The sequence below is a fragment of the Necator americanus genome, chromosome III (genome assembly GCF_031761385.1).
Source record: "Necator americanus strain Aroian chromosome III, whole genome shotgun sequence".
Lineage (NCBI taxonomy): Eukaryota > Metazoa > Nematoda > Chromadorea > Rhabditida > Ancylostomatidae > Necator > Necator americanus.
The window spans coordinates 8,057,849-8,072,719 of NC_087373.1; the positions used below are offsets into that span (position 1 = coordinate 8,057,849).

A 14,871-nucleotide genomic window follows, 5' to 3' on the forward strand; every position below is an offset into this window, starting at 1 on the left:
ATTATTTGTGACCAACTGAACTATGCTTTTCGAATGTACGTTCCTCTGAACTAATCTTTATTCTGTCCGAAATCCAACACACCCAAAGTGAACGGAAGCCCAAGCAAGCTCGAGTAAAAATGCAAACATTATTGTCGATATTGACGTATTTCAATGAGGACGTATTTTGTCCAGAACAGTTTAATGCGGCGAATTAAACAAATTGTTAGTCGATATGAAGTATTGTAATCAGATCCTTGTCATGGGTACATTTAACTGATTCTGGTCTTCTGATGACTATTTGCGCACTATGTTCACGTCTTCATACGTGCCATCCTTGAAGTTTTGGATATCATACAGTGGAAGGTTCATGAGCGCAAAAAACAATGTGACTTACTTCAACGTCTTCTTTTGTTAATTTCTCGACCATCGACTTTTTACGAGGAGTCTCACCAGTTTCTTTGGAGCTTTGTTTAGGACGGTCTTCAGATTCTCCCTTTGAACTTCCTTTTGGTTCACTTTTCATGGGGCTCGATTTTTGATGTTTGGGCCTTTTTTCATTGGATTCCTTGGATGGCCGCAACGCATCCGGTAATGGTTCGTTCTTAGCAGGGTTTCTTCTTGCTTCATCGCTCCTCGGATTATCAGTGGGTTCCTGAAGGTAGATCTAATCGATCTAATGTAATCGATGACCTAAGGACTTTGCTAAAGTTGTGCTGCGGATACAGAGCTTCTATGGAACTGAAACAAAATAAACTGTATTAGGTCGATAAGGAAATCTTGTCAGTTTTGTAGTCTTTTTTCTTCATTTTTTACCCAGCAAACAATGGAAACAATCAATTATGCAATCGCCATTGTTGGTGACTGCTCCACCTGGACCTAGTAATCAGGTCAGTGAACGCCCTTTCCCAAAACTAGCCACGCTGGGACTCGAAGAAGTCGGGAGATGTCCAACTAATGTACGATGTCATCGAACCTGATGAGAATATTCTTATCCAAAAAAAAGCCATAAGGGGGCGGCAAAGGTGATAATCGGGGGAGGGGGCTATACCAAGGGATTGGGTGCTGCGTCTCATCAATTTTTTGATAGGACTTGTTAGCTATATGGGTTCTCGAGTTGTCGTGAAAGAGATACACCGAAACTCGTCTTGGCTGCTTCTCTCAAACAGCTTCCGAAAGTTTCTGGAGTTGAGTGGGTAAATGACAGTGTTGACCGTGCCCCTTACAGGAGCAGCTCGTAGCACAGCTTTCCCTCTAATTTTACAGGCAACAGAGGGCCTTCTTGGGGTGCATGGTGGATTTTGTTTGTCTTCTCGAGGGGACCACACGGCGCGATGTGAGCTGGAATCATAGAATACCCACCTCTCATGTCCGATAACCGGTTCTTCCAGAATTTCCTTCCGATGCGTAAAGGAAAGACTGTAAAATGGATACGAGGGTGTACCGCGTACCCGTCAAGGTATGGGTTATCCATCGAGTGAGCGCTTTTCTGCGGTTGAGAGTCTCGAGGGGTCTTGGACTGTTGATTGGTCACACCCGAGACCACGACGCAAGATTGCGGGTGCTAACTTGCGGATCCTTTTTGACGTTGAGAATGGCGGAGTCTTCTACAGTGTGCGGAGGGTGCTCCAACCGGCCTTGTCTTCGAAGACCGTGGCTCCCCTTCCGAGGCGGGCGAACCATATGTGGACAAGGTTTATGGCAATAGTGTACCTCTACAGCTCTCTATTATCTCAAGGGCGGAGATACCAACTCGAGTGTAGTGAATTCGGTAATAGATTCTATTATACACTCGCATTCAAACCTATTACGGAATTCACTGCACCAGCTTTTGAGCTCAATCCATACAGTTTACATCTCATACAGTTTTTCCGCCCATTTTTAATGCTAAAAATCAGTAATAATCACCTGGGTGGCACTTCTTTCTTCTTTCTTAGTACTCCGTGTGCCTCCTATCGCTGAAAAACGCATTTTCACTAAAGAACATATAATCAGTATTTCTTAGAAGAAAATTTAAAAGAAATTATCATTTCGAAGATACTAGAAGTCCCTATTAAAGGACGGATTAAAACACAGGTGTGATATAAGGGCTATCCCTGGTACGTCATTGTATGGGTCAAACATGCGTTCATAAACATCAAAGAGAAGATGAACACGCGATAAAGGGGTTCATCTCGCGCATCCCAAGGATTTATTGGCATAAGATGATTTTATTTCGTCCCATTAAAACGATGCAGGACAGCTGGTGACATGGATTGAAACTAAACCGAGAACAAGAATGTCGAAGTAGGATCACTCAACAGTATCAGACTCACTGGGGATTACTGCACAACTCATCCACCTCAAGCTAAGTAACCGCATCTGTCGCGAATCGTCAATTTGCCAATACGTCTCATTAGAGGCTTTTCACAGTTCCGCCGCATCTCTTTGCACCAATGATGAAGGACAGCGAAACGGTAGATGCGAAATCTCTGCAGCAAATGACGCAAAGGGAGCGCTTTTTGTCGCGCGCGACTCGCACTGATTTTTGAGCTCATCCGGCTGTTTAGCTGCGACAAGTTGATTCGTTGCATTCAAATTCTTGTTGAAGAAAGACCACGAAAGTTAGCTTAGCAACCCCCAGCATCTTATATGTTACACATATATTACATACTATTTCACGTAAAACTCAAAGCGAACGAAACACCGCTCATAAACAAATGGAATATACGTACCTCTTGAAGAGCTTTTTGAACAAGCCAATACCGCAAAACTAATAGCTAACGAAAGAGAAACTGCTAATATTGTGACCTGAAACGATTGAGAGAACTTTCATGGAATATTTCATCACTAACATCACTGCTTTCCTCCGCCAGCATGACAGATATCGCATAAGTCGCCTTGCTCAATCCAAAGTACAACTAGGAATGAGACTATTGTTTAGGATCAGAAACAAACAAGAACACTAATCATAAACAGGATGTGCTTCATTTTTATGTGTCTTACTTTCTACTTGGTGGCCTATGTCAGGTGAAGTTCAGAGCAGTAATATCAGGTAGACTGAAATATCTGGATCTGAACTTACTGTTTCAAGACACCGGGCCTGTACAGTTACCGAAAGGAAAAGTTGTAGGGAAGAAATGGAAGATTTTAAGGAAACTTGGCGAAGGAGGTTGCGGTGCTGTGTACAAAGTACAAGACGTCAACAATAAAGATAAATTCGTATGTTACATGCTAAATTTCTCAGAATGGCCGGCTTTTCTGATATTTCTGCCTTTTTTGTAACCATCCAGAAGTCTCATTGTATTGAGCATCCCAAATGGAAACACACATTGTTATAGGCCGCACTAAAAGCCGAGTCAAATTTTGTAGCCGGGGGGACTGTATTGAAATTAGAAGTGCAGGTATCCTCTACTAGGAAAGATATAATCTAAATTTGTATTTCTAAAAGACAAATAGTGGTGAAACTTCAGATTCTACGACGATTAGCAGGACGACCTCACGTGCCGGAATTGATACATTCAGGAAAAAAAGAACTTTATTGCTATATGGTGATGACATTACTTGGTGACAGTCTTAACGCATTACAAAAGTATGAATCTATTTGGTTTTTGTTGCTATGAACTGTAAATAATGTGAACAGTGGACAAAAATTCCAGAAATACATGAATGCAACTTACTATCCAGGAACTGAGTTTTTTTTTTTTTGTAAACGAATGCGCTATTTTAAACAGGACCACCAAATCTAATATCAGGGTATAGAAATCATGCGCGACTGAATGACACCATATAGATACCCTTACTACCCCTTTTCTAGTCCATTATATTAACAAAAAACACTGACTTGACCATCAGCTGGCCCCCGCAAGTCATTGTGTAGGCGAACACGCGTTCCAAAACCTCATCGATTACGAATTCCAGTAAAACGCGTTGGCGAGTGTGGAGTGTCCAAGTGGATTGATACGCCAGTGGTTTTATCCTTTATATATACTTAGCAGTGACCACTAAATGCTGTTGTGGAAATTGGACCTTATCACTTTCACGAAAAGTACAAACAATTCTCTTACCCGCTCTGTTCGGCGTGGGTGTAGCGCAGTCCGTAACAAGTCCGCCGTGGGTGTTTGAAACCAACCAAACCTTTGATCACTCCGGAGTCGATAAACTGGTACCAGACTTGTCTGGGAGGATAAAAACACCGAGTTGATACATCGGCTACTAGTCGCGAGGCTACGTGGCGCGTCCCCGAGTGGTGGATAGGGGGCTAATCGCGGAACAAAAGCGACTTTGTGCTTTCCCAGAGACGCGGGTGCATTCAGCAGATGGACTCCTTGCTTCTGTCATGAGCCAGGACTGACTCATGACATCCGTGTATCCCGCACGTCGGTCCGGCCAAAAGCCTGCAATCAAGTGACTGGGAGGAGCAAGGGAAGCGGTTTGGAGTCGCTTCCAACAAATAAGCTCCACATGTCCACTCCGGGAAAAGTTCTCCAAAAACTCAAGGGACTAGAAGCTTGTAACCTGTCTATGGGTTTAAAATTTTTTTGTATGTCACAGTAATAGAAAAGGGACTCCTGATTCCGAAGGAAAGCTTGGTACGGTAGCGCCAGGAAGCACGGGGTTGCAGGAGTCATATAGCCTACCGAAACGGAAAAGGACTAGGATGACGATCTATACCTATAACGCACGTAAGCTTGCATCGAAAGCGGCCATCGAAGATCTGATGATGCAAGCGAAAAGGATCAAGTAAGGAGTGATCATCGGACAGACCGATTCGAGACAACGTCACCCTCTCAATGCCGTATATGAAACTGGAGAAGAACAGTTCTTAGGAACATGCGACAGTAGAGGTATTGGTGGAGTTGGCGTCCTCGTCAACAGGGGTATGGCAAAGAACATCAACTCTTTCGAACAACTTACGACCCGATTCGGACGTCTGCGGATGAGAAAATTTGGTCCAACACCAGCTTTGACTATCTTTGTCGCTTGCGCACCATCATCAAGCTACCAAGAAGAAGAAGTCGAAGTTTTCTATATGGACCTGGAGAAGTTCTACCGAGAAGATCATGCCTTCTATAAGGTCATAATTGGCGATTTCAACGCCAAAGTTGGCCTAAGAAGAACGCCTGAGGAATTTCACATCGGGACCCACGGCCTACAATGGGATGACCAGGCATCCATGGGAACTCGCAATTCCAGGAGCCCTCTTCTCTACGCTGGACGTGGGAGTCGCCCGGTGGGTGGTACCGTAATGAAATAGACCACATCATCGTCAATAAAATGTTCTGCCTGACAGACGGTGCTGTTGTGCCAAAGTTCTATACGGGATCGGACCATCGCCTCCTCTGAGGGAGATTTTCCTTCACAAGAGAGAGCCGACAAGTTCAGAGAGAGAAATCCCAGAACTATCATTAACTGGGATCTCTTGGCTACGATAGCCGGCTTTTGGGAAGATTCCGCAATGGACAACATGGACGAGGAATATGACCGGCTCGTTGAACACCTTCGCGAAGAAGGCTGAGTTTTAAAACAATCAATAAACGCTTGTCTCTTGAAACTCTTGAGCTGATACGCCAGCGTGGAGCAGCACGAGCCGCAGGGAACCAAGAACTCACGTCAGCGCTAGCAAGGTTTTGCAGAGAGGCGATAAAGGAAGACCTTAAAGAGAGAAGAGCAGAAGTGCTGGGTGAAGCTGCAGAGGCCGGGAAAAGCACCCGCTATTTCCATCGAGACTTCGCCAATCGCAAGACGAGGATGGCTGCTCTCCGGAACCCGAAGGGGACAACAACTGCATCGAGAAGGGGGATGGAGAAAATCATCTACGACTTCTACTCTGATCTCTTCGACAGCTATGCCCACTTGTCTCCTCACCATCAGAAGGAGACGAACATGTCATTCCAGAGGTTCTCCCGTCCGAAATACGACATGCTATCCGGTGAGAAATTGTACGGCACCCGGTCCCGATAGAATAAGACCAGAACAGAAGAAGAATCTTCCGCCAGTACTCATCAACCCTCTGGCGAGGCTCTTTACAAGTTACCTGTCGGAATGCAAGGTTAAACAGTGGAAGACCAGCAAGACCGTGTTGTTGTATAAAAAGGAGATCCACATGACATCAGCAACTATCGCCCAAGCTGCTTACTGTCCGTCATCTATAAGCTCTTTACAACAGAGATCCTTAATAGGATTGAAAAAGTTTTGGATGAAGGACAGCCATGCGAGCAAGCAGGGTTTCGAAAAGGATTCAGCCCGATTGACTACATTCACCCTACCCCATGTTTTGAAACTCATCGAGGTATCACGAGAGTACAAGATGCCACTCTGTCCCACCTTCATCGACTTGGAGAAGGCCTTCGACACAGTTGAGACGGAAGCGCTCATGGAAGTCTTGGACAACCAAGGCGTCCCTACTCAGTACTAAAGGTACTTCGAGAGTTGTACAGTAACAACCAAAATATTCACAGCCACCCTCGAGAACGCAATGCGAAAGTTGGAATGGGAGGACATGGGAGTGAAGGTTGATGGTCGGCAGCTAGACCATTTTCGCTTTGCTGATGACATCGTACTGATAACACCTAGCATCAGCCAAGCGGAACGAATGCTGACCGACGAAACATGTGGATGCATCTGTCTTCTGCTGGATCTGCAAAAGACGATGTTCATGCGCAACGGATGGGTCTCGAATGCCCCATTCAGGCTCAACGGAATGAACATATTCGAATGCGCTAGCTACGTTTTTCTGGGTCGGGAATTGAACATGATGAAAGACCTGACTCCCGAGCTCGGCAGGAGGAGACGATCGACCTGGGGAGCATCGAGGATATAATGAAGAAGACCAGAAACACTCGGCTCACCTTTTCAACACCACAGTACTTCCTGCTTTGAACAATGCTTCAGAAACCTGGGCATTTCGCAAGCAGGAAGGAAAGGCGGTTAGCGTCATTGAACGAGCAACTGAGAGAGTGATGCTAGGAGTATCCCGTTTCACGCAAGTGAGGGACGGGATTCGAAGTCCTCTCCTACGTCAGACTTTATTTTTTTTTACTCATGATCAATTCTTGTGGAGACCACTAAGAAAGTTGGTTGGTGTGAGTTTTCGTAAGATGCGAATGTGAAACTATTTGTCGTGTTGAAACCGAGGGAAAGTACTAAGGGCGGATGTGTCTTCTGCCCGTCTGGACCACTTAGACCACGCATTGTATCGAACCAACGCCGCGCCCTGGTCGTGTCGATTGAAACTGCGGAATTGGAAGGGAGTAGTGAAAAGCGAACTGACGCAGCAAGCTCCGACTTGTGAATATGGTAAACTGGCCCCATCTAATCGAAAATTAAGGGGGAGAAGTAAATCCATCTATATTCAATTAAAAAATATGTCATCAGAGGGAAATCGAAAAGTGATACACTGAGTGCTAAGAGGTGTGTGTGTGCTTGTGCATGTCACGAAACGAAATTCGAAAGAGGGAAGGAGACGGGTCCTACGGGGTCGAATTGATGCGCCGGCGCCAAATAGCTGTAAGATGGGGTGAGACTGGTTCCACGGCCTCCCAGTGTCTATTTCCCTGTACACTTGACTCAGGTTGGTAACATGCTTTTTTCAGAAAGTGGAAATATGCATGCAAACGGCTGCTTATATAGTAGCCAACAGTTTACATTGTGTGACTCCGAGATGTAGTTGACGTCATTTTTATGTTAGAACATCACTCTCTGATAGCTGTTAGGGTGAAAACAGGAGCAAAGTCATACTTTGAGTAGTGCTTTCAAATTGTTCAAATTGTAATGGTAACGAAGGAGAGTTTGAAGTTAAAGTTTGTGGAATTCTAAACTGATTAAAAAAAGAAGAAAATGTTGTTAGAAAACACAAATCTAATTTCATAGAAAATGCCACTACTATTAATTTTCACTCATCAGTGAAGTCGAGCGAAGCGAACACCACGGAAAGTCTAATTCCGTTAATTCGTGTTAGCCGGACGATCTAACAAGAAGATGCTGCAGAAAAAAACGCTAATATGCATATAATTTCACACATCCAGTAATTTCACACATTTCATGCCGTGTCTGTTCTATGTAAACTCGCAGCGAATATGTGCTCGTAACAATGTCTTCCAACGAGTTAATGTTCAACTTTCAACCGTAACAACTGTACGCGCAGCGACTTTATGTCTAAAATTTGCAGCTATACCCGGTGATTTCCCTTTACATCTTCACGAGACTTAAACGATTTGAATTGAGTGGAACTGAAATGGACACTGATCAGTCTTTGTAACTTTGTATATATTCTTTATACTCTTTTCTGCTCCTTCCCTTTCATCGTTATCATCATTCCTACCTATTGGGCATTGGATGTCACTGTTACTTAGCTAAATGCGGAATAAGAAATGCCTAGAAAGCGATAAAAGTAAAGAAATATGGTACGACTCCTATCAGTAGAATATTTTTTGTACATCTCTTATATTTCTAGAAATTTACCAGTGGCTTCCATCTAACAATTCAGATCAGGATAATAAACGGTTTCACTCAAATTTTTATTACAGTATTTCACTGATTTAAGTTTCTTAAACAACCCTATTCTTAAGTTCCAAGCAACTTTCATCACCATAAAGTTTCCTTTCTTGTTCGTTTTAAAAGAAAACTTATTCTAAGATGCCGCGGAAGCGGCAAAAAGAATGCATCGTATGAGCAGAAGACGAGCGAGGGGAAGGCGGTGTGGGCGCGGCGTCGGAGAGATGTCGGACAAGAGAGACGACCAGGTTACTGTAGCGATTTTGCCACTGTCGGGAGTGGCGCGGTGCAATTATCGATGCTCACTAGCCTCCTGAATATGCGGCGCTGCATCATATGGGTACCTCTGGATCGTTCTCCATTTTGAACTATGACCAGAAGACTGGACAGACACATCCAACTGCTTCTGGGCGTTGATCACTCCGTTTGGGATGGAGCAACATGTTCGACTTCAATTCTGAATCAAAGCGATCAATGAACCACATAGCAGAGGGGTATATAACAATTTTCTTAGCCATCAGATATTGACCAATTCCAAGCATCTCCGCTTCCTTGGATTTTCGTGAAACGCTCCATCAAGCCTTAATAAACATAAAACACTAGTTCTATTACACTAATTCGTCTTATTTATTGAACAATTAAGATCAATGGATAGGTCTGCGCTATCTACGTTTCATCTAGGAAAGCTGGTAGAATATCAAGCATTTCAACGCAAACTCGTGTGGGTATCAACATTTTGTTCGGAGTGAAACAGTTGCATGATGTAAGTTCCTTTATTCCACTCATTTTCGTCCCAAGCTTGAACAGAGTCGAATAAAATGGTGCTCTCTAACCAAACTGATCATACGGTTGGATAGAAACGATTTGTGGTGCAACTGCGTAAGCGGTTGCGCTCAACATAGCGCGGTGGGACAATCACTCAGCTCTGCAGTTCGGCTGGAATTAGCGAGGGACCCACCGCGAGCGCCACCTCTCACAAAGCTGCGCCATTAATGAGGTTGTCTTGACGGCACGGCATTTGTACAGCATATCATGCCGTCGCGGATAACATTTGCACGGTGTTTCACAAGTGAGAGCATTCGTTCATGCCATCACTTATAAAAGAGGTTTGTTGTATGGTCACTCGGATATAGGTGCGTATCATTTTCCGAGGAGACATTGAAACCTACCATTTTCGTCATTTTTAAAGATAGGATTCGTTCATCGAGACCTGAAGCCGGCAAATGTGGCTGTTGGACGAGAGAACACGCCTGAGTATCGATTTTTTCATATACTGGACTTTGGTCTGGCACGGGAATTTGTCGTGATTGGTGGCGATAAAAAACTTCAGATGAGGAGGCCTCGACCCAAAGCATTGTTCCGGTAAGAGGATTTTTACTTTTGTTCGATCTAAGCAGGACAATCTAAAAGATATATTCAACCGATCTCCTTAAAACTACATAAGTTGAACATAATAAAGGCATATCGACTACAACAACAATAAAACTTGCCCAAGAATATTGGCTATTATGGATATACAAGTTCATCTGTGCAAAGCAACACTTCTAATTTTTTTACCGTCCACTTCCCTCTAACTCTTTCTACAGTGAGAGCCAAGCAGAAATGCTACAACATCCGAGATATACCGACAACAGCAGAATATATGAAATTGAGTAGACCTTATCAATCTCAGGAAACTGGCGAGTCGTGAAAACCTAGGCCGCTAACACACATTGCTGCAAAAGAATATCAACTGACAATGCATGCGAGTTCAGTTCGATCGCAGAAATCATGCTTAACGTCAGAGTTTCCCTGCTCAGTATTCGCTTAGCGGAGAAGCATGGACACAGGAGAGACGGCAGGTAACAACGGAAGGGCAAAGAAAAGGTGAGACAATTCGAGAGGGTTGCCCTCTCAATTGAAATTCCATGAGAAAAGAGGGGAAAAGTGAGAATAAGAGTGGTGGAACTCCAAAAATTCCAAACCACATGACCACGAAAGTAGAGAGCTTTTTCTGGGATAAATAGCTGCTCCATTGCGAACCACCATAAAGGAGAGAAGGCTCTGACAACATACGAATTTACAAAATTCCTTATAGAAACCTTAAGATTACGATTATTCATTCAAACATTCAGTGATTCTGCAGTGACACATTGTATGCTCAGATCATTGACAACTTTCTTTGCATGAGATTGTTGCAGAGGTACTACTCGATACTGTTCTATCAACACACATGACAAAGGTGAACAAGGTAGAGTCGACGACTTATGGAGTGTTCTCTATATGTTGGCGGAAATGAGAGGAACCTTACCGTGGGCCAATTTAAGGTTGAGTTGCATAATTTTATTATTATTGGTGACCTACAGTAGTTTCGATTTAAAAGGAAGCGAATCACAAACTTGGCGATGTTCTAGTTTCTCATGGGAATATAGGGTTTGTGGTGAAGATTACGAGTATGAGGGTAACCACGCTCGATTCCCCCTCATCTGAAATTTCTGAAAATCCTTTCTGAAAAGCGGCGTGGGAAACGCCCTTGCCGAGCTCTCGTTCTTACAAGGTACGTCAGAACGCGCCACGTTTGTGAAGACGTTGGTTCCCTCAGCAGTCTATTTACTGGTTTTACCCTCGTAGACTCGGCGCGTTCCAACGTATCTCGTTGGAACAAACGCTCGGCAAAGCCGTTTCCCATGCCGTTTTCCATAACGATTAGGGGGAAATTAGCGTGGTCAGGTTTGTACTACTTATCTACACCACAAACCTCTTATGAGCATAACTTCCAACATTGCCAATGTCGTGGGCTGCTGCATTCACGGTGCAATATCACAAGAGTGATTACATATGACGCAAGACAGTTTTCGACCGCGATGGTGCGATCTATATGCGATGGCTACTGGTTGGAGGCGCTCGGAGTTGAAGGCATCACCTCACGAATCTGAGGTGAAACGGATTTCAGGTGGAGTATTCGTAAACGGTATCGTAGATTATGGAGAGGTGGGTGATTCCGCCCACTTCTCTCTGCATCAGTGGAAACGGACAACCCCGGAACGCTGTTCCTTACGACATCCTCAATTGTAGCGCGCTACCCTTGCGCCGCCCCCGCCTGCGATTCGTCCAAAGGGGTTTTCTACGAGCGCAAACGTTGCGCATTGCAGCATAAGCCGCCATAAGAAAGCATTCCGGTGTCGTCCGTTTCCACTGGTACAGAGAGAAATGGACGGAATCACCCTCCTCACTTTAATCTACAATCCAGTATAACAATACTCCACCTGGAGTCCGTACCAGCTCAGATTCGTGGGGTGATGTCTTTAAACAAGGACCTCGCCTCGAAAGTCCACTGCAGTTACGTTGGGAAAAAACTAAATACTGTGAATTTTTGACCGGACTGCCCACAAAAGTCTATCAGAATCTCGCGGTCTCGTCCTGGTCAAAGTTAACACGTTTATTGATCACCTTGACTCCATTGCTCTTCGAGCCGGTGCCAATAATTTCCCCATTTGTTCCATTCGCATGTGAGAGTCGCTCATCTATTTCTCTTTTCGAGAGGGACACGAAAAGCATCAAATTCTCCTTTAATGGCAGCGTGTCACGAAAGTGACGTAGTAAGGAAACCATCAGAAAAACATAGAGTTCGGGTAGTAGATTACGGGAACGAGCGTGACCCCTTCTAGTCGTGCTAAAAAATTGGAGGAAACGTTACTTTAGAACGCGCCCACTTGTACACGCTCCGATCTCTTCAACAGCCGATTCATTATTTTTAGTTGGATAGAGTGGTGAACAGACATAGATAATCTTCGACAGCTCGCTCATGGGCAAGGCGCGTGCACATGTGTGGGTCGTTGCAGTTGATGAGCGGACCTTCTGTAATCCACATTTTCTACTTTTTCTCCTAGGTTTTCGTACGCCAATTTTGTGATACGCTGTCTTCAAAGGACCTTACGAACAAGTGTGAATGTTGGAGATCTTCCTGCAGTGCTTTCATTATCATGTGTGCTTCGGAACCCGCTCACAGCCCTTGTTCAACAATCGTCATTGCAACGCATCACGTGTTCTGCCTCGCAAATGCATGGCGTCTCTAATCTTCGGTCGATGATGTAGAACAGAACTTCTAGCTTCATTTCTCTCACATCTGAAGCATGAGCATCACTTCTCTCGGTTGAGCGTTCATTGAGGCGGATCACACCGTCCTGCCGCTTGCGAAATACCGGATTCCTGAACTGCATGAACAAGGGACAAAGGAGGAAGTAGGGTGGGGTTAAAGAAGTGAACACGAGCCAGTTCTTCCTGTCTTCTTCACTACATCCTCGACTTTCTTATATTGTCGCGCGTCGAGTGTCGCTCCTTATGATGAGGATGACCATGAGCATTCTCAATACCGCCCAGCAGCCAAATGCGCGCGCTCACAACTTTGCGTCAGAAGGCTGCCTTCTGACGCATAGCCTGCCTTCTGACGCAAAGCTCTGCTCATTCAAGGCGATACAATACAAATGGCTCTGATTTCACAAGTCTCTGTCTGTTTCTATTTACTGCAGTAGGATAGGTTTAAACTTGGCTAATTACATATACTTCCATATTCGTCTTGTGTGCATGCAGTGGTATTATTGACTCGTGAATAAGTTTGAATGTAATACTTACGTGCATGACACCCGCAGGTAAAGCGCCGAAGGATGGGAAAAGGAATTTGAGTTGGAACACAACGTATGGAAAGCTACATCGTCATCGTAATGGCCTGATGGCACGCGGCCGAAACCCGGAACTAGATGGCATGGCGCGGATATAATTCTCTCTTCAAGTACTTCCCACCAGTCCATCTTGGAGGCCATGCATGACGCTCTTCATGTTCATTTTCCAACTTAGAATCTTAGCTGGTGTACTATACGTCTATGCTTGATGAATCGGCCCAAGAAATCTGCACGGTGAGATGCTCACCTAACTCTGCTCTCAGATTCGGAGTCAGCCACTTGTCGTACTGTTGCAGACGTACTTACGTGCGGGTGTTTCGAAAGCTAGATGCACGGGAACTGCTCACATCATAAATATCTTTTGAACGGAATTGGCTCACCGCCGCATTAATTCCAGGGAGAAAAAGGATATAAACGACATGAAGAAGCGCACATTTCATGAAGTATTGCTGAAAAACAGTCCCGTCCAACTCGTGAATTTTGCCCGTCACCTTGAGTAAGTTCCTTTCAAAGAGGTTTTTTTTGCATATTTTGTCATGGATTGGAGTACAAACTGTTGAGAAGACTTGTTATCTATGATCAATTTCTGAGGGTAACATAGCAATACTAACAGATATCACACATTTGTTCGTCACACGGAAGTCACTTCTTACAGCACTTTAAATTACTACAGTCACCCCGATTACGCACGGCTGCATGGGTATCTCATGGAAATTATGAAGGCTGGGAAATTCAAGTGGGTCATATACAATACTCTGCATGAACATTGAAAAACCGACGGTGAGTGACTGTGCGGCACCGTCGCCTACCGTCGCCCGTTCAGTACTTCTTCAGAAGTGAAGATTTCTTTAAGTATTGTAGCTGGTTCTCTTAGACCAATGAAACATTGAAAGTACTTCTCTAAAAACTGAATCAATAGCAGGTTCACTGATCCGTATGACTGGGAAACAAAGAAGAAAATGGAAAAACGTAAGACTGAAACTGTATCAATTATACCAACAACTATAAAGTAAGAATGTCCATGTATTTTGTTGAACATTTCGAATTACCTTCAACTTATCTTCATTCTACATTCGAATTTAAGGAAAGACAACACTCAAGGCACTTGCAGTTTGAATGTTCCAGTTCCAGCCACAGGACATCCTAAAAAAAAGCAATCAATAATGCTTGGAGTATGTTCGGGATGTATATCATTTTGTGACAACAGTACGCAGTCAGCACCTAACGTCTTAACCAAATTGGCGCGACAAGTTCACAGCGGAGGAGTACTCTCTCTTTCCTGATTCATTTTTAATTTTTTTTCAGGCAACAGAAGAAAATCCTTTCCCAGCTGAATGGTTCCGTACAAATCCGCTTGGCTTCTAGCTTTCTTCTAATAACCTTTTTTATTACCGAAATTGTGAAGCGATATGTATCAATATTTCACATTGTTGTCTCATCTAACAGATATGAAACGAACGAACAGCCTTCATTATGTGTGTTACTCTAATAACTGAAGTAATAACATTAATATAGACCTCTTTAAAGATCTCACCAATAAAATATCAATTAATTCTGTTTTGTGCTTCTACATTCGAAAGAAAAACCAGCAAAGAACCATTGCTAAAAAAAAAGCAATAAAAGGATATTAAAGAATCATCAGGTGATGACAACTCTTTACACTCGTAGGAGAGATAATATGAAAGTTGGGTAAGGATTTCTTACGAAGACTTTCGTGAAACTCCTATGTCAACGGGTGATTTTAGCACTCGTTTGTTTT

At 43.9% G+C, this 14,871-nt stretch overlaps 5 protein-coding genes across 6 annotated transcripts; 4 read left to right on the forward strand and 1 right to left on the reverse strand.

The window, feature by feature from the left end:
* Positions 1-276: 276 nt before the first annotated feature.
* On the reverse strand, positions 277-2,837 carry RB195_008924 (uncharacterized protein; the record flags this gene model as incomplete). Its single annotated transcript, XM_064195672.1, has 5 exons — positions 277-315; positions 377-634; positions 1,888-1,937; positions 2,694-2,769; positions 2,814-2,837. 5 exons carry the CDS (start codon positions 2,835-2,837, stop codon positions 277-279), a joined length of 447 nt encoding a protein of 148 aa, XP_064046817.1.
* A 144-nt stretch (positions 2,838-2,981) lies between these two features.
* Positions 2,982-5,476, forward strand: RB195_008925 (uncharacterized protein; the record flags this gene model as incomplete). Its single annotated transcript, XM_064195673.1, has 7 exons — positions 2,982-2,988; positions 3,053-3,180; positions 3,300-3,362; positions 3,432-3,550; positions 4,513-4,643; positions 4,707-5,191; positions 5,252-5,476. 7 exons carry the CDS (start codon positions 2,982-2,984, stop codon positions 5,474-5,476), a joined length of 1,158 nt encoding a protein of 385 aa, XP_064046818.1.
* A 330-nt stretch (positions 5,477-5,806) lies between these two features.
* RB195_008926 (uncharacterized protein) lies at positions 5,807-6,376 on the forward strand (the record flags this gene model as incomplete). Its single annotated transcript, XM_064195674.1, has 1 exon — positions 5,807-6,376. One exon carries the CDS (start codon positions 5,807-5,809, stop codon positions 6,374-6,376), a length of 570 nt encoding a protein of 189 aa, XP_064046819.1.
* A 60-nt stretch (positions 6,377-6,436) lies between these two features.
* RB195_008927 (uncharacterized protein) lies at positions 6,437-6,781 on the forward strand (the record flags this gene model as incomplete). Its single annotated transcript, XM_064195675.1, has 1 exon — positions 6,437-6,781. One exon carries the CDS (start codon positions 6,437-6,439, stop codon positions 6,779-6,781), a length of 345 nt encoding a protein of 114 aa, XP_064046820.1.
* A 2,114-nt stretch (positions 6,782-8,895) lies between these two features.
* Positions 8,896-14,477, forward strand: RB195_008928 (uncharacterized protein; the record flags this gene model as incomplete). Of its 2 annotated transcripts, none has more annotated exons than XM_064195677.1 (9): positions 8,896-8,948; positions 9,136-9,217; positions 9,644-9,816; positions 10,635-10,760; positions 13,510-13,608; positions 13,768-13,848; positions 14,032-14,121; positions 14,197-14,284; positions 14,418-14,477. In XM_064195677.1, 9 exons carry the CDS (start codon positions 8,896-8,898, stop codon positions 14,475-14,477), a joined length of 852 nt encoding a protein of 283 aa, XP_064046821.1. The 2 variants fall into 2 exon arrangements, with proteins under 2 accessions (XP_064046821.1, XP_064046822.1); XM_064195676.1 differs by having other exon boundaries at positions 14,035-14,121.
* Positions 14,478-14,871: the final 394 nt, after the last annotated feature.